The following is a 26,483-nucleotide window of genomic DNA, read 5'->3' on the forward strand; positions in this document are numbered from 1 at the left end:
CAAAAATTTAACTCTGAAATAAAGACTTGTATGGCTGGCATGTACACATTGACTGAGCAACAGGTGTGTTGGAGTGTTGTGGGGGCAAGAACTCAGAATTCAAACTGATAAGTGGAAAACTAACAATTTAATGACTAAATGTTGTTTCCTACTGGAAGGATCACAAACATGTTTTGCCTTTTTGTTGAATTGAGATATATGAAGTCTTATATTGTAGCCCAATATTTTTTCCCATTTTATTCCTGATACCTGGAGATCAATGCACTAAATATTTAATCAAACTGCTTTTTGGCCAGGAGACAGCAACAGAGGTGATTTATTGGACTCACAGTAATGGAACTGTTGCTGTTTCATGGCGGTGCATACATCACGTTTATTTTGGGGTGATGATTCCCAGAGAGGCCCAAAACCGTATAGCTCCAACAAGTAGTTTACGCACTTAAAAAACAAAAAAGTTTACACACTTAAGGCTTTATTGCAGTAATTCACTCTCATATAGTGAATGATGACTGTCAGAGCACTAAGCTGAGGAAGCTAAAGATGGGCAGGGCAGAGTGAAAAGTTTTTCTCAGGGAGAAGTGGGAAGAACCTGATCCAGTGTCTGAGCCAGCCAGGAGTGAGAGGTAGACAAGGCTTTCTGAGGGACCGCTCTGGGCATGAGCAGAATAGAAAATGATTTGGGAGCAAAAAGGGCTGAAGGTGAGCATAACAGGAAGGTAGGTGAACATGCAGACAGGGATACTGCACAAGCACAGGCAAAGGTATACACAAGGGAACAGTGGAGCTCTGGTTCGCAAGTGATAGCTGCCAATTAAAGTGACAAAATGTTCTGGCAACACATGAAGGAAAGCTGGGGTGGATTATCTGTGAAAGCTGATGAGAGAATAAATGTACTGGTGCCAAATGTGAAAGATTTGCACAGGTTCAAAATGGCCTTAAAATGCCTATAGGCAGACAGACAGACAGACAGACAGACGTTTTTGTAATGACAAAACTACTTTGGATTGTTTCATTGTCCTTGAATTTTATTAATAACGCGACAAAATCTTTAACATTGACAGTGATTAATGTTTTTATTGCTGTACGTACTCATCTTTAAGGTGCCTTGCGAAGGTTTTATATTTCTTGAACCTTTTTATATTTTATTACGTTAAACTTTGACGTATTTTATTGGGATTTTATGTGACATACCTGGACAAAGTAATGCATAATTCTAATGAAGAAGAAAAACGATAGAGGACTTTTCAATTATTTTAAGTAAAGAAAAATCTGAAAAGTATGTCGTCCTTTATTGGTCACCCCTTATGTAATTACTTTGTCCAACGACTTTCTGTTGCAATTAAAACTGCAAGTCTTTAGTTGTGTGTCTTCTAGGTTTCCACATCTTTTTGGGGGAACCGTTCAATCTCAGTCAGATTAAATAGTCTTTCTGCAGATTTTTAATTGGACTATATTTTTCTCTAAACCATTTAATTATAGCTCTGAATCTATTCTTAGTGTTGTTGAAGATAAACCTCTACCCCCTTGCAGCTTTTTGGCTGCCGCTAACAAGTTTTGTAATAAAAGTTGGTGCTGGAATCCAGGAATTCTTTTATCTTATTAATCATTTTACAAAAAAAAATACATTTTGTATTCATAAAAATATGCAAATAATCTTTTATAACTATATTTGAATACATTTCCATTTTTTTAATACTCCTAGTCATATCTGCACAATTATAGTACTACCAATAACCTCAGATAGACAGGTTTAACCTTCTGCATAATTTTCTCCACGTCTGATCAAATTAAATGAAAGAAAACACTAACAGAATAAAACTAGTTCCCCTCTCAAGGTAAAAAATGAGTTCAGAAAAACATGATAAAATATTAGACTAATTCATGGACAAATGCATCTATTAGCAAAAGCTTTGAGCTACGGTTGCTTTGTGAAATGAGCAGTTCTCAAATATCTTTTCAAACTCCATTTCGAAATGACAATTCCCTCTCCGAATTGTCTGAATACAACCACATCTGTTGGTGTGTTTTTAAGCAGAAGTTTTGATGTGTCTTTTTTTCTGACGCTGTATTCCTTAGGCCATTATCTGTCCAAGGAGACATCACTTTGCAGAAGATGTGACATGAAATTACCCACAATCCCCTCCTGCCCTCCGAACAACTTGGCAGTTTCGCAGCTCCCCTGGAGTTACAGTATAATTTAGGATGGGATTTAGGTGAAATTGCATAGGCCTGTGTCTGTGTGTTTGTGGGCGTGTGTGTGAAAGAGTAAGACAGAGAGAGACAGAAAGTGAGACCATAAGAAATGAGACAGCGATAATTTTTATACTCAGATTCAGAAATTTATATTAAATGAAGTGCTCTCTTTTGCAGATACAAAGAAATGTTGGAAAGCCATATGTTTTTCTTCTTATTCTTATATTTGCAGAATCATAATATAGAATTTATCGCGTGCACATAATTTAAATGTTGGGATAAATTCTTCAAGTTTCCTATTAGATTAGCTAGATATAAACTGGACCAAAATTCTTTTTTTTGAATATTGCCTTAGGGGTTGGCATTACAGTGAAGCTCAGGAAGCAGCCGCTAAAGCTCCTTAAGCACCTTTACTAATTCCTTTTGGGATTTTGTGGTACCACTACATTCCTGAATCAAGCCTAGAACACCTGGCTCAATCCTCAAACTGAAGACAGGGCTCATCTACTTTCCATCTGTCTGCTGTGGGGCCCAGATGTTCTGAAGAAAAACAGTAATACAGGGAAGGTATAGTAATTCAAGGAAATCGTCAACAATGTAAAGTAAGGTCTCTGTAGGCAAACCCTTCTTGAGCATTAAAAAAATGCAGATTATTATTAACAAGTCAATTTAAAGTCCCTTAAATTGACTTTAAGAGACTTTTCCACATTTTGTCACATTATAAACACAAACTATAATGTATTTGTTCAGATGCAATATTGACACAAAGAAGTGTGTAATTGTGAAGTAGAAAAAAATTAAGCTGTTTTACAAATTCATTCTAAAAGGGGTGGTGTGCATGTATTCAGTCCTCCCAGAGGTCTTTTTTAGACCTTTAATTCTGTCCAGAAACAGAATTATCCATCCATTACTTTGGCAAAACATGTTACATAGATGAAATTCACACATCTTTCATCAAGAAAATCAAGAAGCAAAACAAACGAATATTTTACATCTAACTTGATAAGTTCTATTATCACTTTGGATAACTCATAGGATGAGAAAACCAGTTTTATCTGATACTCTGATTATTACCTGTTGTCATTGGTGATGTATGAGAGTTATGGTCTTGCACCGTGGCAGCCATATGTCTCTGCATTCCTAAACTCAGGACTGATCTACTAATGATGTTTACATTCATCATCCAATGGCGCAATCGACACAGCGAATGAACTTTTAATAGTATTGACAGCAGCAAATATTTTCCTTCTTTTCATTTCCTGACTCTGCTTAACAAGCATAACTGCATACTTTGATTTGGGAAGAAAAAGCTCAGAGAAGCATTTTTGTTTCCAATAAAGGGCTGCTGTTGCCAAACACAGACAGAGAAATTACAGTGTTCCGATTATCCATCAGTTCATGTGGGGTAAGGTTGAAAGGGAGAAAATGACATTACATCCAATAACAATCCATTAGCTGATGGGTAAATTTACTTCCCTTTGTGTGGGGTGAGCCATTATCACTAACACCATGTAAATGATAGGATTCACACCATCAGCTTTTGGGAGTGAATTATCCAACTACGTCCTTCAAAGAGGGGTTAAAATTAATAGATATGATTTGTTATTGTTTATTGCAGCCTGGATGTCTTTGAATCTACAAGGACTCTGTAGTTGTGTGTGTTGGCATGAAGTCCATATAAAATAGGACAAAACTGAGAACTCTCATAACGCAACTAACCTGCTGATCGACAGCTTATGCTTGCATCTTGTATACTCATTTTTAATGAATTAGAAAACGCGTTTTGTTCCATTTCAACCACATTGCATTTGCACAATACATGTTGCTTAGTTTTTAATAATAAGCATTCTCTTTTCTTTATTTAAATCCCCCTCATTAATATTTTATAGCTTTCACTGCACATGAACTACCCAAAACATCACTTTAACTAAACACTGCTGATCAGCATTATGCAGGAATCCCTAAATCTTTTAGTTTTCTTCATTCAGATTTTTGTTTGTTTGTTCATGTTGTGCTGAAGAAACAAAATTTTACATTTTAGTACTTACAATTTTTTTTATGTCCTGGAAGTTTTGGTAATTTATTGCATTTAGAACCTTGTTTCTACTCTTAAAATGTGATAATAACTATATAAAAATAAAACAAAAATACAAACAGAAGTGTTTGAAAACCAGTATTCATTTCTTGTTAGTTTTGATCTACTTTTCAGATGCTGTTTCTGTGTTTATTATATCCAGGGTACAACTTCTTTTTTTTTTTTTCAAATTACTATGTTATAATAATGTCGATTTATGTCATTTGGACCATTTAACACTCATTGATTTTACTATTACTGTGTTAACTGAGCTGTCAGTTTTGGCATCTGGCATTCCCAAATTAGGTTGCGGGGAAATAAACCAGTAGGTGTTCCCACCATTCATGCATGAACACACAACATCTATTTTCTTTCTTGGAGGGCTGGCCACCTTAATTACGTGGGTAAAAGCCTCTTTCACAGAGCAACATATACTTTTAAGGGCTTGTTTCAGTTTATTATTATATCAGAAAACCCAAAACAGCCCTCATTTGTGCTGCAACATGTCATAAAAATGAACTGAAAAAGCCTGTTGGACCTAATCTGAAGAATGAAAACAACAAAACAATTGATTTATCAAACTGTCAAAATGCCTTTCCATTTGAGAAAACCAGAGACAAGCAATATAGAGACTGATTAATGGAGGACAAAATAGAACCAACAGTTCAAATTATTAATGTCTTATTTTGACATAATCTCAGTGAAGCGGATATGGATAGGGAAGTTCCATGTTTCCTCCTCTTACAAGAAATGCATGGTTCATAAATCACTGAGTCCAAAGGTAATTTACAGCCTTCCTATTTAATATTCTAGCAGAAACCCTTTTAGTTTGATTAAAAGACAGCATAACACTGCAGAAGTCATGCATTCATAAAAGAAAGTCAAAACATGAACTCTCAATATGTGAAATTAGTATGAGTTATGCTTAGCTAAAAAAAGATATTATTTTATTATTGTGAACAATAATTTATACTATTAAATGATGAAACTTTTTTATTGATCATTTAATTTGATCTACATGATGATTTAGGAATACAGTGTACTGGAATTGTTATAATTCCAGTACACTTTATTTACATGTTTTAACATGTAAAATATGCAGTTACTGTACATATTAACTGCAATGTTTCAGGTAATCATAGATTTGCTTGCTACCTTTGCACGTTTTGTGGCTTCACTTGCTTTTGCTAGTGAACAAAGGGAGAGGAAAACTAAGTTAGTCCAAGCAACTGTTACATGATAAAAAAAAAACTATGCTAGCAAATGTAGCACATCTTGACTGACATGTCAAAGCACCAAGTTGTTGCTAGCAAACATGTTTTGGCAACATAGTAAATTAGCATATTAGGATATGGAGCACATGTAAATACATTTTTGAATATACCCCCACTTTTTTGACAGAATGTCAATTATTTAATGTCTACAGATCTTAGCATAGCTATCAATAAGCTATGTACTGTAAGCTACTGCAACATGCTACACCTGCAAACCAAATTCTTCAACATCTTATTTTCTGTAAAAACACATATGTAAAAAGTGAAAATTCAGAGTCCAGATTGGACTCTTTTGTGAAATGTTGTAATTATCAAAAGCTTTATTTAAAATTATCAAGAAATTTGAAATAAATAAAAAGTTTCACTCTTTGATGACTACTTCATTTATCAACTTTAAAATCCATACTGCTTTGCAATTTATTGTTTCTATAAAAATAATTTAAAAAACTCACACTCCTTAGACCATCATGCACCAGTATTTTTCTCATTCAGCATGACACACCAGCTTTGTATCCCCATCAGTCTGTCCTGCTGACACTGATCAATGGCAATGGATATGCAGAGGATAGAGACAACAGGGGCACTGACAGCAAGAATGGATTTTACAGGCAGCCAGTCAGTACAGTCACACAGGGATTAGACATTGTGTGAACCTGTCAAAGCAAATGACTTACTTCATCCATTTCTCATCTTCCTTGAACAGTGATGTGCCGAGATTCGGTGCAGTTCTTACAAATGATGGCAATAATGAATGCAATAACAACAACCATATGTAATCATTTGTACTGTGTGGAGTTGTGTGTTGAAATTAAAGAATTTCTTTGCAGCCCTCAAACAGAGAACAACAATCTGGTACCATAACTTACACCTGGATGTAATGAGAACATAAACAATCTGTGTGCGACAAAATTAGTCTTGTTGAAACTCATACGCAAGGCTACATTTATCAGCCAAAGCTTTTTAAATTCTAACTAGGCAGCAGTCTAGCCACCCAGTCATGAATTTTAAATACACCCATTCATCTGAAGAGAATAAATCTGACACCAGGTGTCATTAGTAGAAATCTGGTGTTGCATACCTGACTTTAGTTAATGAAGTGAAAAACCTTGAAAAACCATATTGAGTGTTTATGCCTTGCCATTTTTGTTCTCTGATAAAGGGTTCAGAACTGTGAGAGCAGTGATTATGCTGACTAAATTAATATTGTTGTTAAATAGAGAAAAATAACCTTCACTGAATTATAAAAGTTAATGTAGCAACACTAGAAATATTGACTTCAATTGAACCACACCCAAATGAAATTAAGCCTCTTCCCCTCTTACCAAACAAATGGAGAATTTCACCCGCTGTTCAGGAAATTAATTTGGTGCATAGTGTATGCATTACAATAAAACAATATTCAGCATATGTTCATTGATTGTATGAGAAATGTTGAAGGCTGCATTCATTAGCCTAGTCCTCCAGGGACAAAGGCAGTATTTTATTGATTATCAGTGGGGTGCAATCTATTGCCGTTTTTGTAAATCACCCAGACTGCAAATAACATAAAGTTCAGTTGGCTGGCAGATCAGAAGTACAGATGTTTAGATAATCCCTCCACTTGCCCCCACTGTGACTCAGTAATTTGAGTCATAGCTTTCAAATCCTTTTACGTCAATCAAATGTGAGAGGTTAGCTTCCTCACATTACAAGGCCAACCAGACTTTGTTTGACCCTCCAATAATTCTTTGTATTTTATTCCTTCAAAAAATTTTGTCTGACAAACAAACCTCGAGGGAAAATGCTGCTGTTAGCATCTTTTGAGACATTCATGCCTATAAGTCTTGTCACTATTGGTTCTAGAAGATCAGACACAATTATCCGAATAGTGTCAGCACCTGCCAAGATGTCTGGAGCTATGCCTGGAAGCAAAGTAAAAAAAAAAAAATCTTTCTTTTGGATTATCTTTAAACTCACAAGAATAATAAAACAAGTAAATGAAAAACATCTACCCTGTATCTGTAAACTGTGGAAAATAGTGTGGTTGAGATAAAATATAAATGGTATACTTTTTGCTGTCATACTGACCGCTCAGACTGCTTTACACTGTAGGCACGTCCATTTGCGCTCCCAAATGTGCACACATTCATACACAGATATGCAGATCAGTAGGCGACTTATGGTTAACTAAATATGTGGTAGGAGGAAGCTGGAATAACATGCTGAGGTCCAGGCTGGATTCGAACCAAGGACCCATTGTTGTGAGGCAACAATACTTCCAAGTGTCAAAAAGTACACGCCAAATAAAACAACATACTTAATTCATTCTGGGTAGAAGACGATTCACAGTGGGATCTAGCTATCCATGACATTATAAAGTTTTCCCTTAAAGTGGCTTGGATAGTGTCATTTAAAGGTTTTCTTGCTTTATATAGAAGAGATTTTTGCACAAAGCTGAGTCATCACCTGAGTCTTAGCATAGTCATAAAGCAAGGGTGGCTATCAAATGAATGATTGAATAAGATGTCTGTGTAGAACTCAATGATGTTCTGAATGGGAAATTCAGCTGTGCAGGAACAGGGACACATCTTAATATGCAGGACATAGGCTCTTGAAGACTGGAGTTGACCACCTCTGTCATAAGGAATCTAAAATACACCTTGAGTTTTATACAGCACCTCTATAAAGTGTACCAGGATTCTAAATCTCCTTAAATCATGTACAATCAATACTATCACTCGTCATCTGTTCAAATCTTTTTGTTTTAGGTCAGTTAGGTTTACAAAAAATTATATTTTCTATGACAAAATAATATATATATATCTATATAATAGATATATATATAAAGATCTGAGACCATTTTCATTAATGGTCTCGAATCTTACTGTAGGATAACACATTTTTTTAAAGAAGTAAATATAACTGATGTTTTCAACTGATTTAAGCTGAACTGATTCTTGTCCCAATGTTTTCTGTCACATGGGAAAATATCAGGAGTTAGTATATCTTAAAAATACATTTTTAGACGTCCATATGTCAACTTCTATATCTTTCACCCCTTTTTATAAACTCAATTAGCCTTGAGCAATGATACGAAGGTATGGATGATGGATTAATACATGAATTACCTAACATTGAGTTTGTTTTTCAAATAAATTGTTTGCAAAGGTCTTGTTGGTGTCACTAACGAGCCATTAGGAATAGCATTTTTACTTATTAGGAATGCTGTTAAGAAACATGGATGATATATAAGAAATGTTTAATTACTTTCTTTAAAATGACTGGACATCCTTGTGCTCTTACATGCACAACATATGTTGTTCAAACTGATGAACATGGCACCTTAACTAATGTGGAAATTGTAGTAGAGGGTGAACCAGACTGGTAAAAATCCACAATTCTTCATCATTATTTTTGTTTATTTCATATGAGTTTCTCTTTATGTCACACATTAGAATAAAACTTGACTGATTCACCTGGGTAACATAGGAACACAGCTCTGTCCACCCACACATCCCAAATGACATCTAGCTCAGTAAGTCATTGAAAAGTTAACAGTAAAGATTTTTGCTTCAGGAAAAAGTTTCTTAGCATTCAAAGTAACACATTTTTTTAATCAGAGAAGGATAAAAAAAAAGCTTGACTTCAAAAAGTCAAGTGAGAGATTGTGGTGTTCAAAGAGGAAAACTTGCTGTATTAATGGATTATACTATATCAACATGACCTGAAAATTATGTTGTTGTTTTTCTGAGGATGGCTTCTGACAGAAGCATGAAGGAGGAAATGCTGCAAATAAGGACTGTGAGAGATAACTGTACTCCTTGATGTCTGGAAGGCAAATACCTCTGGGAAAAGGGTAAAGTCCTTCTTGATTTATTGGATTTGAGGATAGATGTGTCTCTGGCAAGGAGTAGCAAGGAGTAGCACCGCCATATGGCTCTACAATCTTCTTCTGCAAAACAAAGAAAGCAACTTTTTCTTTCTTATGAAATTGAAAGGCAGATTAGCTAGAATAATACACAGCAATTAATGCACACAATTATCTACAGAAGAACAAAATATGTTAGAGGAAATGTTGGCAAGGAAGAGAGAACAGAATGTGTGTTTTTTTGGCTTCCTACATGGATTAAGGTCAACTCTTTACTATATTTTGTAATTTGACTTTCTACATGTTGCTTTTATTCATTTCAGTTTAACGCCTTTTCCAAATGTCGACTGTTTATTGATTGCAAGCAAAAGGGCCTAACGTAAAGTTCTTTCCAAGCCACCCCCTGATGCATATGCTGAAAATTACAAACAGGATCCATACTTTGTAGTTGTGTGTGGGGCAAGCCTTCAAAAGGTAAAAGCTAACACAGTAAGATTAATTGCTTGTAACATCCCTTCTGGCAGCCTGCACGACTCTCTCTAAAGACTCAGAAATCAACCACATCCTGAAAGTCACTCAACTGAAGTGGGTCATTTGCATTCATTAGATTTTGGTAGAGCAGTTTCTACATTTACTATGTCTTATTTTCACCTTCTAGATCATTTTATAGGAATGATGCCTGGTCTATTGTCCATTCTGATAAGGACGCTAACATGCTGTCATGTTTCTGGGTAAGAGATGGATGATCGCAGCTGACCAAACTTCTGGATGAAGTCCTGCTGAGCCTGGACTAAAGCTTCTTCGTCTATGTAGACTGCTGGCCTCCTTGAGGTGACAAAGTACTGCACCCTCCTGAGGCTCCAGCCAAGGATGTAGATGAGAAGGCCGCATACAGCCGCCGTGGACCTGCCGACTCCGGCATTGCAGTGAACGTAGACGGTGTGGCCATTTTCCAGGAGTCCATGGAGCAGGAATACAGCCTGGGGAAGCATCCTGATCCGGCCTACAAAGAAAAACACAGATATCATGAATTAGTCATTCTCTCAGATCCACTTTTATATGATTAATGTTGCTAATTCTTGTTGAATAAAATATACATATTCAACATTGAAGAATGTTTTTGAAACACAATAATTCATCAGTAGTTGCAATCTTTTTTCACATGCTTTTCCTTTCAATCCTCTCCTGAGAAAAAAGTATATATTATAAACAAATAAGTAAGGTAAAGACAACTTTATGCAGTTTCATTAGAGGAACAGCCACATATATTTATAATAGTTATGTATTGTAATAAATAGGTGCACGTTATCAAAATATGTAGATATAAGGCTCAGAGTCTGATCATAACTACCTAAACTGAGACTTCAGATGTTTTTTATTTATCTTATCTTTGAGTCACTTAAAAAACAAATACAAATCTATACTGTGCTCTAATAGTTGAATCCTCTTTTCTCCAAACTATCAGGGCAGCTTCAATGGGAGTTGAGGATGTCATACCGTTTGGGGGAACTCTTTCACTTTTATTCCAGTTGACCTTTTTTCCAAAAAAAGCTACCAAACTGATTTAGATTTTTTTTGTTTGTTTTCTATTGCCTCCTGTTTTATGTTTTGTAAGACGCTTTGTTTTGCCCTGGTTGTACAAAACTGTATGTAAAGAGTGGCTGAAAAAGATTATTTCAATCTTCTTTGCATTTTGTAGCAGGCTCTTCTTTGTGGCTGGTCACTTTTCCCTTCTAAAATACAAACATAACCAATATGTAAACCCACTTCTTACCCTCTGTGCTCATGTCAGGTGTTGGTAGCCACACATACACAATGCCACAGTCTTTGTACAAATGCATCAAGGCATCAGGGCTCATGGCTTCCTCGTGGTTACGTCTGCATCCACTGGAGTTGTTCACTACGTCCCACTCCGTCTGAAAGTTCATCACAGCAGTGATGCCCAGTTCGTGCTTCATCTTTATGGTCACGTGCTCCACCTGTCGAGGGCAGCTTCCCAGCCAGACACGTGGCAGAACTCTAGGATCAACAGACAAGGACAGATTTATAATTCTTGTCAATTCAATTTTAATGTGAGAAAATAACAGAAATATATTGTTAAGCTAAGCCAAGTCTTCTGTTAGCAATTATGACTTGTACTTTTACAGCTATTATGAAAACAAATTAGAAAACTCAAACTGCTAATGAGCTGCAGGCTTCGCCTTTATTTTCTGTCTCTCAACATTCTCTTGTTCTCCGTCACAGTTCTGATGATTTCTTGACTCGCATCCCTATTTTTTTCCCCCCTGGTCCGCATAGTCTGGGACAGACTCTCTTGAGTGACCATTAGTATGCACAAAGTCAACAAGCAGAGGAGGTGACACGTGAAAGACAGGACAGACACTGTTAATATGTGGTGTCTCATTGTAGCACTTTGGTCTCGGGATGTTCTCATCAGGTGAATTGGTGTTTTGGGGGGTTATTCTTTCAAAAAATAATCTCACAAAACAACCGTTTTTTTTTATTTAGCTTTATTCCCAGAAGTAAAAAGAAACTAAATTCCACATAATCAATAGGCCTCTTCTTTTTCTACTTATGAGAACAACAAGTTAGTTATGAAATAAGAAAAGCTCTTTGAATATATTGCTGACTTACCACAGAGAGAGTGTGTGCATGATTCTTGGGGCTGTATGGATGCACAGTTGGAGAGACTAAATTAGAAAGCAATTAATAGGCGAGTTACAAATTCACCGTTCTTCCTCCTGAACACCGGCCCTTGACATAAGACTTGTAAGGTCTTTTAGGCACAAATTAAAACCCGATGGCACAAGCAAGCCCAGCTCATTCTTATGCAAGTAAAGTACTCACAGCTTTAGGGATCTTCTTGTGCCTGCAATAGCATGGCACTGACTCTGTGCTCTACAAAGACTTGACGTGTATGAGTGATTTGGTTCACAATAGTCTAAGATAAAGATTTTTATGATCATACAAAGCAGTTCTTTCTATTTTTTTTTTAATCAAAGCTAACCCCAGCTTCACTTGTTGCTCAGAACATGACATTTACTGTCTGTCACTCCCACTGATCCTGCAGCAGTCAACCAAAGTTCATGTCTTCTCATAGATCAAGGGATGGCAGGGGAATCAAAGGACAGAACAGCAGTGGAAAAAAAACATGGTGGTGAAGGAGCACAGTACAGATAGTCACTATTTGCTAATCTACAGTAAATAATATATTTCATGTGAAATTATTACAGAGACTGTTTTCACTAATACATATTTTTGTCTGTTGAATAAAGCAACAGTTTTGAATGCAAGCAGAGTTGCACCTAGACTTAACGCCAGTCCTGTAATAATTATGTTTTAATATGTGGATTTTGAAGAAACATAATAGATAGATGCCAGCATCAGCAAATAAGTACAAATGCATCTTACATGTCCACAATAACAAAAATCTAAACAAGAAACCACTGCTTTGAACTATTTCCTTGTACATAAGAGCAAAATAATGATTAAACCAACTCAGTTTGTTTTTGAACATTTTCTTTTACAAATCTAAGGTAAAGAGAAGAATCCTGTGCTGAAGAAATAATATTAGTATGCCGGATAAAGGCATTGGTTGGATTAGATTTTACTTTGCGGTATTTGAGAAAGGATGCTATTTGCAAATACAGAGAACTTCAGAATTTGATTAGTAAAAAAATCCAAAACTACAGATAACTGTCCTTTAGCTTTACAGTTATGCACATGTTTATGTTTATCAAATTACTGCATGTTAACACATAGGTCAGTGGCAGTAGCATGTCAAAATTTGAAAAAGTTTGTAGTGTATGAATACTTTTTATAGGCATGTTATTAAAAGACAAAAGTAAAATAAAAAAAGAAAACAAAAATGGTTAATATTATGAATGTTGAATATTGTTGCATTCAGACAAGCCAGGTTTTGTTTAGTATCCATCCATGGTAAAGCTCTCCCTACAAGTAAACCTTGAGCAGAGCTCAACTTCAGTGCAACTATTCATGTTGAGAGTCTACAGTGTGCAGGAAAGACTGGAAATAGAACAGAGATTTCTTTTTCTGCCTCTCCCATCAAGAATATAGACAGTTGTGGTGTCGTAAGGTACCAAGGAAGAACTTTTTGACAGAAGAAATTCAACTTAGAGGCCGAATATATATTTATTCAAAACCTTTTTTTAAAGAAAGACAGCAAATGTCAAAAAGTGTGTTTAAGCAGAAAGATCGGCCTGATGCAATCCTCCAGGCTGTTCAAGAAACAGTCACTGTTTAGATTTCTAGAGGCCAAATGTTAAAGGCACACACAACAATAGTATCTACATATCAGGACAGCTCCAAGTCAGGATATTCTGCCTCCTCTCATTTCCTTCTGTTTGTCTATGCTTCATTTTTTATACTCTAAAAGAAAATAAAGCACCTCCAGCCCCAGAGAATCGGATTTAGTTTTGTGCAGAAAAGCTGGATTTCTGCACAAAACAGAACTTGGCAAAAACTTGGCATTTTGGAAGTTGAATGATGAAAAGAACATGCAAATAACTAAACATGACAGAAAAAAAAATCATCCAACAAGAAGATATTACAAAGAATTGTTAATTAACTTACATCCCAAGATGTAATATTTCCTTACAATAAATCTGCTTTTAATTTTTTTCTTCAAAACGTCAGATATGGATGCTGCAGCTAATTGTTAAAATTCATTTACTAAAGTTGTCAAATACAAAGAATTATGTTAAGCATTCGGTGTCTATAAAATGTACTCAGCTCCTTCGATGTTTTACTCTTTTTATTGCACTTACAAATCAATCATGATCAACCAATTTTGGCTTTTTTGACTAAATAAATTTACAAAAAAACCTTGCAATGTCAAAGTGAAAGCTAATTTCTACTAAATAATGACATTAAATAAAGACAATTTACAAAAATAAGTGATTGCATAAATATTCACCCCCCCTCTTAGAGTGACTGACATAATTTAACACAGGTCCATTGTGCTAGTAGTCTCACAATGAGTGCAGTGAGTGTGTCTCAAGTGGTTCTAGCATGTGTTCAGAGGGTATATTCACTGGTTAATCAGTATTCCTGACTATTGTTACATCATGAAGACAAAACAATCCAAGCCAATCAGAGAAAATATTGTTGAAAAGTACAAGTCGGGGAATAGACACAAAACATCTAAGAACTGGAGTTCAGTTAAATTCAGACAAGAAATTGAAGGAATATGACACAATCTACCTAGATCAAAATATTTGCCGAAATCTTCACAAGTGACCATACAAGAAGGAGACTAGTGAGAGAAGCCACCAGGTCACTCACGACTGTGCCGAAGGAGTTACAAGCTTCAGCGTCAGAGATGGGAGAGGCGCTGAAGTAAACAGTTGCCTGGGTTCTTCACCAGTCAACGCTTTATGGGAGAGTGGCAATGAGAAAACTACTGTTGAAGAAAACTCATATCAAGGCTTGACTAGTGTTTGAAAAAAAAAGGCATGACTCAATGGTCAAGTGGAAGAAAATTCTTCAGTCTGATGTGAAATGAAAAGGGCTGTGGACAGTCGATCACCAGGCCATCTGACAAGAATTTGAGCAGTTTTCCAAAGAAGAATTTAGTAAAACTGCATTGTCCAGATGTGAAAGCCTAACTATAGCTACACAGATTCCATTCTGTGATTGCAGCCAAAGGTACAACTACTAAATACCAATTTGTAATCCCTTATTTTATGTAAAATATTTTGTCATTATTTTGCAAAAGTCAGTTTTCATTTACATTTTTTGTACCTTTTTGTTAAAAATGTTGTTCTTCATGATTTATGAAGTAATAAAAAGGGTAAAACAACCACTGGGGGTGAGTACTTTTCATAGGTGCTGTCTTTCAAATTATACAGTTACCTGGAGAAATGTATGGCCTTCTGACCTGCAACCTTAAAGTAGAAATTGGTGGTGTGCCTCATCTCATCAGTGTGTCCTGTTTCCTCTATCCAGTGACCAATCGGGTGGCAGTACACTCCCTTCACCACATTTTTCTCATCATATAAACAATGCCTGTCATGACTTGGTCCGCTACCTATGGACAAACAAGACCACAGTTTTTTTTTTTTATTTTTATATTAAAGGACATTTATATTTCAACTCTCTGATAGTGCATCCAATCAAACACCAGTCACTCTGTCGACCTATTCCATTGAAAAGAAACACAAATGTCCAATAATTGGACGCAGTATGAGTTTTGATGCATTTCTGCAGGTTTTTATTTGTAAAAAAGTCAAAGCTTACACAAATTTATTTGACTAAAACAATTGGAAGTCTTGAAACCAACCACAAACACTTCTTATTTTTCTGACAACTGAGTCATGAAGCCAAAAATTGAAAGACGTTTTGAACAACTCCTCAATAAATAAACACACAGGTTCACGGAATAAATGAAATACATAAATTAATTCCTTTATCTAAGAATATTAATATTTTCAGCTGTGCTTGGAAACGTTATTTTAGCTTTAATAGGAAAAAAGATAATAGTTAATTCGTGTGTGTTAAATAATACATTTTGAAATTATCCAAGACACTTTGCTGCCATCATGTGGCTGTAAGTATGTATTACATCACATGCACCACTTGTGCAGACATGGCGACGTACAGTACTTATTTTCTCTCTATGCTAAGATAATATGACATTGGTTTCGGTCCTTTCGGTGTGTCGTGTTGCTGCATCTATGTAAATCGTTGCGTACCTTCCCAGATAATGGTGTCCCGGGCCTTTCTGATAAACTTGAACCACAGAGAGTCTTTGAACGGCTCGGCCAGCTCCACTTCTCCGGTCCACAGACACGGTTCATCTGATGACGGCAGCTTCTGCGAAGCCTTCATCCGAACCGCCCTGTTCGGGTCCCAGTGACCCATTTCCTCACGCGAACCCAGAACTAAAACCTCCACGTCCGAGGACTCCGGAGTCAGAATGACACCGAATCTGAACAACATATTTATGAACAACAGCTGCAGCTAAACGTCTCTAAACCATGTCTTCAGTTTGAAAGCGCTTAGTGTGGCACTAACAGGAGTGATACAGTATACAGTAGCTGTTCTGTAAATCCGTGAGGGACTCAGGCTGACTGTGGACCGCGATCCTAAAATAGTCAGGCCCTGTGATGGTACGTTTGGCATCAAAGATATGGTATAGATGCAGACGGTTCACTCTCTCAGAATCCCGAGGAACCAATCGTGGGCCACATTGTAAGTCGAGCTCGGAGAGAAAACAGAAATAAACAAAGAAAGCTTCTGCACATCGACGGCTTCAACAAGCATCGCAGAGGCGTCCAAAGGTTCTTTAAGGCCCGAGGACCAGACTTTTCACTCTTCTAAAGCTTTTTTCTTTCTATTATTTTAGCTGAAATCACAATTACTTAGAACAGGACTGAAATATTATTAATCCAAGTAGTAAATTGAAGGAATTAATTTCAGTCCTCTTTTAAGAAGAAAGTGTTCAAATAAGCAGGAATTCAAGACAGATCTTGTGGATCTATTACTTATAAAACCTCCTTCAATTGATACCTGATTAATAGCCTTTTACTGAACTGCAATCACTCAGGTGTGTAAAAGCAGGGAACCATCAAAAACATGCAGGGCAGTAGGGCCAGGGTTAGGAAACACTAATCTAAAATATCTGGTTAAACAAAACAAAACAAAAAAATAATAGGCAAGACTGTGTTTTTCGAGTTATATAATTAGATGTATTTTAAGTTAGCTACTAATGTGTATTGCAGCGAGACTGTGTTAAAGAATGGAAAATAACTTATTTCAGATTTAACAATTTTGATCTCTACTATTTAGGTTATAAAGAAATGAGTCTCTTGCATACTATGTATTCCTCAGTCTGTACGTCAAGTTTTTTGTTTTTTTTAAACCTCATATATTTATCTTGAGAGTTTGAAATGTCTTTCTTGTCTTTTTCTGCTTTGCCATTCATCAGACTCTGTAGATCCTAATCAGCATGACTCTGTTCCAGCTTTGCTCTCCAGAAAGCAAGCCTACAGTACATTTTTAATAAATGCCAACTTTAAATAAATAAAGCACTCATAGTTAGAAGAAGCTTTTGAGGAACACTATTTCCTTGGCTCTAAAGTGTTTTTCTTTACATTTTTGTGTAAGTTTAAGCATTAAAAGAACAATGCATGGAAGGTACCTATTACTCTACACCTCAGAATAGCTGCCACTTCATTTCACCATTAATGCAGCCCGTACAGCTGTGTGCACCCCCACAATATATCAAAACATGTGACTGGATCTCAGCATGCAGACTATTACTTCTGTTGGCATCTCAAATCTTTACAAAAATTGTGCAGGCAATTATATGGTCAAAACATAAAATTTCTGTGTTAAAAATGTGCTGTTTTTTTTTTCCTTTTCGTGATGATGGGCTTTAAGTCTCTAATCTCAACTGGAATAAAAATCCAACCTGCCCAATACTTGTCTTTTGGTTGAATTGTTTGTAGGGGCGTGTTCAGTGTTGCTCAAACTTTGGTCTTGACAAAGAGCCAGTTTGGGTCGAAACACTAACTTTATTTCTGCTGTGGTGATGATAAATCAAGCAGCCCTTCATTCATCACCACAGAATTGACTTTTGAACATTTTAAAGTGATAAATCTGGTTTTCGACAAAAATTTGGCAAGAAACCTGCAAGATTCATTTTCCCTTTGAGACCAACTACACAGCCTATAGCTATGAATGGATATGAAGCAGTCTGGCTACCACCAGGTAAACTTTACTAAACATGTTACTTTGCTAGTAGAACACGCCTCTTTCACATTCCTCCATGATGTATTTAAGGTAAAGTTGAAGAGTCACATTTTGAATTAGTCTTGAGGCTGATTTAAGCGAGACAGGTATGTGTTTATTGAGACTTCATGGGTTTTTTGAGAATTATCAGTCAGATTTAGAAACTTAATATACACTGCTCAAAAAAATAAAGGGAACACTTAAACAGGTGTATAACACTTAAAGTGTTCCCTTTATTTTTTTGAGCAGTATACTTTCATTTAGACGTTTGAGTTCACAGTTTTCTTTTTTCTTCTGGACAGCTGCCTCAAAAAAAACAATGGCTGAATACAAACTGGAAGTGACAACTGGGAACATGAAACATGCAGGGACAACAGACAACATCTATGTCATCTTGTTTGGGTCAGAAGGGCAAAGTGAGCGCACAAAGTTGGACAATTCTGGGATCGACTTTAAAGCTGGGAAGGCAAGTTGCATTCTGTTAAGCATGGTTTATGATTTTTAAACAGGTTAATCAGGTTTTCAAACAATGATTGACTGGTCTTGTGACTCTTGTGTTTTCCTTTCTTTGTACATTTGTCATTTTATACACCTTTCTTTAATAGGTTAATATAATTGGAAACTGATACTTTTTAGGGGTGTGAACTATTACAGAACAGAGTGAAGAAAATAAGCATTTAATCCCCTGATTTTCTCATCTTCCTCACTTACAGTCATGTTTTAGTTTATATATAATAGAATAGAATGTCACATACACACCCAGAAAGAAATCCAGCACATAATACTTAGAACATCCTTTAAATGTTAGTGACAAAGATAAGTATAGTTAGTAAAATAAGTATTGATCACAATAATGATTTTCTCAGGAAATATAGTTCTAATAATGTTTCTACAAACAAGACATTTACACCAGCTGTTGGGAACAAAAGTAATCCACATGTACACGAAAACAAAAGCAAATTACCTCACACATAAAAAAAAAATGTCTTCACAGCAGAGGCTCGAATACTATTTTCCTCACAATAAATGTAATACTTTAGTTTACCTGCATTGGGTCAATACATTGAATTTTTTTCTTTTTTTCTCAGACAAGGACATACACAGTCAAACCTGCCTCATCTCTGGGGAAACTTCTGTTCATAAAGGTGGAAAAAGATCCTCTTTTCATCTTCCCAGAAAACGAGTGGTACTGCTCCAAAATCGTAGTGACGGCTCCGGAAGGGGACACGATTGTTTTCCCCTGCTATAGATGGATTTCCAGAGGTGAACTTGTGGAGCTCAGAGGAGGAAAAGGTCTGATTCAAATGTAACCCATTTTAAATGATACCACTACATAATAGAACTTGTACTTTACCTGAAAAGGATACTTTCCAGAACTTAAAAGCATTTTTAGGAGCTATAATGCAAAGTGTTGGTTATTTTTCTGTAAACTTTTGCAGGATTCTTTGAGGCATGTTCTATATTTAAAAAAAATAGATGAGATGTGTTGTCTAAGTTCAGCAAAAGAGGTAGATAAATTCCAGGAAAGTAATGATAAAGTTTTATGAAAGTTCCACAAAATGAGTTTTGGAAAAGTTTCTAGAAAACAAAGTCTGAAAAGCTTCAGAGGAGCACCTGGTTCATTCTGGGAAAGTATCAGGTTAGTTCAGGGATATTAATCAGCAAGTTTTATAAAAGTTTTTCTAGGTGCTAGGAAGTTATAGGTAAGTAGCAAGTATGTACTCTAAAAGTAGCTGGCATGTTCAAAGAAAGTAAAAAGTTAATTCCATTAAACTTCCAAAAGCTACAGGTTCCAAAAATAATCTATGTACTGGGAAAGTACAGTAGTGCCACCAAATAAATATTAAATAACTGATGCTAATCTATTCATACATGGGTAATGATTAATTTGAATGTAATTGTTTTTAAATCTGGAAGCCATGACAGTTTTTGAGGAGGAACATTCCCTGCTGACTGATCTTCGAAAAAAAGAACTAGAACTTAAAAAGAGTTTATACAAGTAAGTTTCCATTACATTGTGTCACAGGAGCTAGTCTGAACAATCTTTAAAACTTGTTTTTCTGTCTCAGGTGGGAGATTACTGATGAGAAGTTGCCACATTCCTGTCACTTTAAAGACATATCTGAACTCCCTGCAGAACTTCGCTTCTCTTTGTCCAAATCAGAACAGGTTCAATATACAATAAGAATGATGTGAGTCAAATATTACAACATCATCATTATCACAGTCTTCTTCTGTTTTTAAACCGATATGTCTGCACTGTTTTACGCACATTTGTTTTAGCAGCTCTGACCTGAAATTTAAAGGGCTGGCTGGATCCCACAAAAAATGGAAAGACATTGATGACATGAAAAATATCTTCTGGTCCAAAAAGACAACACTATCAGGTAGATCACAACATTTCAGTAAAAATGACATGGTTTTTGATGGTTTGTACATTTCTTCTGTCTGATATCTTTAAACAAGAAGATTAATTCATCCGTTACACTGAAGTGCTTGCTTGCAAACAATGTAAATTTGCAATTACTAAGAAAATCCTAGTGAGACATACAAACTTTATTTTGTATGTCCAGTCCACCTTTTTTTATAAAGATGAATCAGATTCACTATGACTAATGCAATATATATGCCCAAGAATAGAAAATCTACATACATACATATGTGCAGAGCACAGCTAACAGAGATCAAAAGACTAATCATTCTTTTGTACATGTACTAATTTGGACATTTAGAAAATCACTCAAAGATGATGTAACAAGGGGCTACCAAGACTTTTTCTTTTTTTATTATTTTGCTATAAGATAAAATAATGTCATTTATTTGTACTGGTATTTTTTTCCAGAGTATGTTTCACAGCACTGGAAGGAAGATGACTTTTTTGGATTCCAGTTTTTGAATGGAACAAACCCCAATGTGATAAAGCGCTGCTCCAAACTTCCCCTAAACTTTCCAGTGACTGATGAGATGGTGAGACCTTTTCTGGAAACTGGAACCACACTGGAAAAGGCAATGGAGGTTCGAAAGACTATTCATGGACTGACATTTATCTTTAATTATCCACAGCATTTAATCAATTTCTCCAAAGGTTTGCCTTATTCTAGCATAGTTCTTTGTCCTACATAGAAAGGCAATATATTCCTGTGTGACCAGAAGATAATGGATGGAATTCCAGCCAGAATAAAGGATGGAAATCCTATGTACGCGACAGCCGGTTTGTGTTTGTTCTACATGAACCCTGAGAGAAAACTGATTCCAATTGCAATACAGGTAATGACCTGATGGGAAAGCCAGCTCTGTAATGAGATTGTGAACAGAATGCAGTTAGCTGATTTGAATATCTCATTATGACCATTATCTTATTTTTTGGTAACTAAACTTTGTCGCATGAAGGAACAAAAGTTATAGTGACGGGAGACCAGCATCATGTCACTCATCTTAGCACAACCAATCAATTCAGATGTGTTTAGTCAATCAAGAGGTTCCTGAATGACATCAACTTCAGGCAATAATCTACTTTTTAAAGCCTTCATAAAATCTTTCATTTCAGCTGCATCAACAACCCTCTGAGCAGAACCCCATCTTTCTGCCAAGTGACCTGGAAACAGATTGGCTTCTGGCCAAGCTGTTTTTTAGGAGCTCAGACCAGATTGAATACCAGGCCGTCCATCATCTCATGAGCGTTCACTATCTGGCAGAAGTCTTTGCTGTTGCTACTCTCCGCTGCTTCCCAACTATTCATCCCCTCTATAAGGTATCAACCGACATAATACAGCTGACAGAGCAATGTTTTTAGTTTGACTTAGTTTTTTAAAATATATTTTGGCTTTATTTATACAGCTACTGATCCCACACTTCTGCCACACTCTACACATAAATATAGTAGGCCGTAAAACTCTTCTTGGACCTGGTGGAGCTTTAAGTGAGGTACTGCAATTTAACATGCATTTCTAACACCACACTCCTATTTTGGCAATGAGAAGACATGTTTTGTTGTTGAAGACTTACAAGATTAAAGTGATTTTGAATAATTTAACTATGCCAGACGTTATGGTTAATAGAGCTCTCTTGGAGAGGAGGGGCTGACAGAGCTCATGAGAAGAGCGCTGTCTCAGATGACCTACAGCTCCCTCTGTCTGCCAGAGAATATTGCTGCTCGAGGACTGGAGACCATTCCAACTTCTACTACAGAGATGATGCTTTGAAGGTCTGGAATTATATCAGCAGGTAATGATTTGTTAAGCTATTGTACATTTTTAGCAAAAACATATTTTGTCTGCAATGCAAAAGTGATTGGTTTAGAGAAATATAAGAATGAGATATTACACAGAACATTTCAAGCATGTTCATACACCCTGAAATTGTACATATTTTATTAGGTTGCAGTGCCAAACTTTATTATAAATTATTAGTTTCCTGTACTCTGATTTGTTCTCGTCCAGTCAGAGCGCCTTCCTCTAGATGTCCCTTCTTCGTCAGGTTCACTTCTAGGTTGTACGACCAACAGTTTCTCTGTCAACTGATTAACTCTGAAAAGCTTTCCTGTACCTGCTTAGTAAAAACTGTCCCACAGGATAATGCTGCCACGACCACATGTTAACATGAGGACCATGCTGTACACATTTTTTTTCTGTGGTGTCCCCTGCATATTTTGTGGCAAACTAACTGGGACAATTTCATGCTATTTATTCGCTAACTTTTCCTGATAAACCTCTTCACAAAAGCGCTGCATCTATGCTCAAATTTTATTCTTGAAGAGTGGACATTTTTATTTGCTAAATATAGTAGCTGACTTATAACGATACTTGGTACTTTATTTTGGGTTGTCAAAATAAGGGTGGAAGGGCCTGAATATAAATACTTTCCATCCATCCATCCATCCATTTTCTGTTCACCCTTTGTCCCTAATGGGGTCGGGAGGGTTGCTGGTGCCTATCTCCAGCTACGTTCCAGGCGAGAGGCGGGGTACACCCTGGACAGGTCGCCAGTCTGTCGCAGGGCAATACTTTCCATATTTTATGAATTTATTTGCACTTTGTTTTCACAATTGGGTTGAAATAAAATTCCAATAAAATACAATGCAGTTTGTGGTTGTTATGTGATAAAATTATGCATGTGAATACTTTTGCAGGGCGTTTTATTGCCAAAAATATACTGCTAAATTTGACAGTCAGATGCACACTAAAGAAAAGATGAATTTGTACTTTTTTCTACTTTTTACTAGTTTTGTGAAGTCTGTGGTGGAATATTACTATAACTCTGACGGCAATGTGTGCAAAGACTCTGAGCTGCAAGAATGGATCAATGAGATATTCACACATGGCTTCCTGAAAAACAAACTGTCAGGTGAGTGCCAGACTAACCTATAATATTGGTCTTGATCAATATTTCTTTATAGTTCCATCATTTTTCAAAATAATGAGGTACAATAAAAATCTTCCTTTTGCCAAATACGGTCTGTAACATGTTGTTTTCATTGTTAATTTAGTTGGAGTTAAAACTATGTACAAATTATGTAATAGGTCGTCCATCGTTCTTTAACGCCGTGGCTGAAGTGACCAAGTTCATCACCATGGTGATCTTCAGAGTGTCAGCACAACATGCTGCTCTTAATGATGGACAGGTGGGCAAACACGATCTACACGACTGAAATGTTTAGGAAATAAAATGATCTTCTGATTGTAAAATAATAATAAAATATCCTTACTAAATCAAAGATCAACCATTTGCAACTTCTATCATTTTATTTGTGTTTTTAACTAATGAAGAGCTAATGAAAAAGTAAAACTTTTTCTTCTAGTTTGACTACAACTCTTGGATTCCCAATGGCTCCCTCTTGTTATGTGAACCTCCTCCCACCACCAAGGGGCAGTCCAGCATGCAGACGCTTCTGGAGGTTCTCCCAAATGTTGGAGACACAGTAAAGATTGTGTCAGCTGTTTGGACTCTCTCAGATAAGTACACTGATGTGGTGAGTTTTATGTCTGTTCAGACTAGAATCATTATAATTCTAAAACTATTCTCCAAATGAACTGGTGTATGAGCTAGTTGCCTTACTTAATGGCTTTTTTCTGACTGCAGGTTCCCTTGGGTACATACCCTGAGGAACATTTTGATGAACCTGCCCTGAAGCAGATGATTAAAGAATTTCAAGCTGAGTTGTCTTACTTGAGTGAAGAAATTACAGCAAGAAATTCTCAGCTTAAAATACCCTACCCATATCTGAACCCTGCTGTTATAGACAACAGTGTGACCATTTAGGAAACAAGGCCAGCAGATACTTCTTTTCTTTTTTTCAGCTGGCTTCTCCTGAAAATTTTACAACTCTTTCAGATAATTGCATATATTGTATCTTATTTAATTTTCTAGTGATTGCATTTTTGAATTACATTCGTTTTTAATTTCTTAACTGCAAACATTCTCTGTGTTGCTTTGAAGTTCTGTAATCCTGGGAGCAAATCTCGGCTTTGGCTCTATCTGCCAAAGGCAGAATAACTGGGTTGAAAAAACTGTGAAGATTTTGTTTTTACTCCTGATTATGAGATCTCTACAGCTTTGTCTTTGTACTCAATCAACAGAAAATTCAATAAAATGTTGAAAATCTAAACCCTCTTCTAGATTTTTTTTTTCAAATCGGTGACAACTTCACTCTTCTACAATCTCTTGTCACAACAGAAAAAAACCCATTAAGTATGTTAGTTTTATTATGGGTGTTCGTAGCAGATTATGTAAGTCCAAATAAAGTTCACAAATAAGAAGCTGGTATTTAAGGGACCTGCTTTCTCAAAGATCTAGTTCACTGCAGCCTACTGTGAAAAATTACACATGAAATGATGTAATTTATTTCATGAAAATAAATTTGTGAGCAATATTCCCTTTGCCATTTATGTTTCTATGATACAGAATTACATATTGGAGTTAATTAAAAGTGGCCCAAGAAGGAACCATTGGGAGACCCCCACAATTAAATTTTTTTAACCCAGGTTTATAATTACAGAATGACAGAAAGTAATTCCTTTTGGACTCCTGCAAGGACTATCAAGTTCGCTTCAAGTGCCCATGCACTGAGTGAAACCAGGCTTCTGCACAACAAATTTACTGAAAATACAAATCAATGTTGTAGCTTTAATTTCTCTGCAAATTGTTTCTTCTACTTTCAAGCTTCCTGGATAAATTGTTACATTTATGTATCAAGGTGAATTCTAGAAAATGTGGCTAAGGGAGAAGATATTCTGAAATTTGTGTTTTCTTTGGGGGATCATGATTTAAATAGCCTATTTCTAAACGGTTGATTATAATAAATCAATCTGAAAAAAAGTGATAAAAAAACTGTTTCAGTGCATTTTTTTCTAGTCAGCATATTCAAATTATTTGGGTCTTTGTGATGCAGAATTTTTATCACTTCATATTTGGCTAACTGGTGACTAAATGCAGATTTTAATCTTTTATTTATAGAATTGTCTAGCAATATTGGAGTAAAACATTCAAGCTAGTAATAAACATGCATGCTAAACTGCATACATCATTTCAAGATAAAAAGTTACATATTAAACTGGCAATTTAGCAAAGAATGGTTTCTCTATCACCATGTTTGCAATGGAGAGGCTTTTTTTACCCATCTATTTTGTTCATATGACCTACAAATAGGCCTGTCACGATAGCAAATTTTGCTGAGCGATTAATTGTCTCAAAAAATTATTGCGATAAACGATAATATTGTCTGAAGACCTTTTTACACTGATTTAATGGAAATGATGTAATAATGATGTGATTTCCTGCCAAAGATTGATACACTTTATTTTCAAGAGAATATTTAACACTGGAACTGATAAACAAAATAAACAAAACAACCAAAAACAAAATGGATTCTCAGTCTCCATTAATAAAAAATGTACTTGATAAAAACTAAACAACATAAAGCCAAAGTGGAAATAAATCGTGCATTCAACCAAAAGAGGGCAGATTATGAAGTCTGTATATTATGTTGCCCTTCAGTAATAATTAGATTTAAATAGAGAAGATGGGCACATCCACTACCTGATGCAATAGTTCACACTACATGATTTTTTGCTCCTATTTATCCCCTTATAACAATCTTAAAACGTTGGTCTTTCTAAGATTGTGTGGTGTGTTATGGTAGATCATCGTTGCCGCTCCGATCTAAATCAGGGGTTTTCCCGACTGGGAGCTTTAACTACACCTGTTGAATGTGACAGGCAGCCAATCAGAAAGCGCGGATTCTCCTCTGTGTTTTCTGAGGGGAAATTACGGAGGGGAATCCCAAACAGCTGACACGGCGCAACCCGAAGTCCAGCGGACATTGGAGATGATATGTGGAAACAAC

The 26,483-nt window shown here is 36.0% G+C and overlaps 1 protein-coding gene and 1 pseudogene across 1 annotated transcript; one reads left to right on the top strand and one right to left on the bottom strand.

Moving 5' to 3' along the window:
• Positions 1–8,762: 8,762 nt before the first annotated feature.
• epm2a (EPM2A glucan phosphatase, laforin) lies at positions 8,763–16,676 on the bottom strand. The gene is made up of 5 exons (XM_028039529.1): positions 16,102–16,676; positions 15,263–15,437; positions 11,163–11,407; positions 10,146–10,391; positions 8,763–9,472 (listed from the first exon to the last, which is right to left on the bottom strand). Exons 1-5 carry the CDS (start codon positions 16,346–16,348, stop codon positions 9,252–9,254), a joined length of 1,134 nt encoding a protein of 377 aa, XP_027895330.1. The 5' UTR covers positions 16,349–16,676; the 3' UTR covers positions 8,763–9,251.
• A 1,505-nt stretch (positions 16,677–18,181) lies between these two features.
• Positions 18,182–24,746, top strand: LOC114158292 (hydroperoxide isomerase ALOXE3-like; annotated as a pseudogene).
• The last annotated feature ends 1,737 nt before the right edge of the window (positions 24,747–26,483 follow it).

This window comes from Xiphophorus couchianus, chromosome 15 (assembly GCF_001444195.1).
Source record: "Xiphophorus couchianus chromosome 15, X_couchianus-1.0, whole genome shotgun sequence".
Classification (NCBI taxonomy): Eukaryota; Metazoa; Chordata; class Actinopteri; order Cyprinodontiformes; family Poeciliidae; genus Xiphophorus; species Xiphophorus couchianus.

Excerpts from the sequence above, each read along its gene's own strand:
- epm2a (XM_028039529.1), bottom strand. The coding sequence starts at position 16,348 with ATGTTGTTCAGATTCGGTGTCATTCTGACTCCGGAGTCCTCGGACGTG. Across the intron at positions 15,438-16,101 it reads GGACACCATTATCTGGGAAG|GTAGCGGACCAAGTCATGAC; the intron begins GTACGCAACGAT and ends GTTTGTCCATAG. Across the intron at positions 9,473-10,145 it reads GGACTTCATCCAGAAGTTTG|AAGAAGATTGTAGAGCCATA; the intron begins GTCAGCTGCGAT and ends TTTGTTTTGCAG.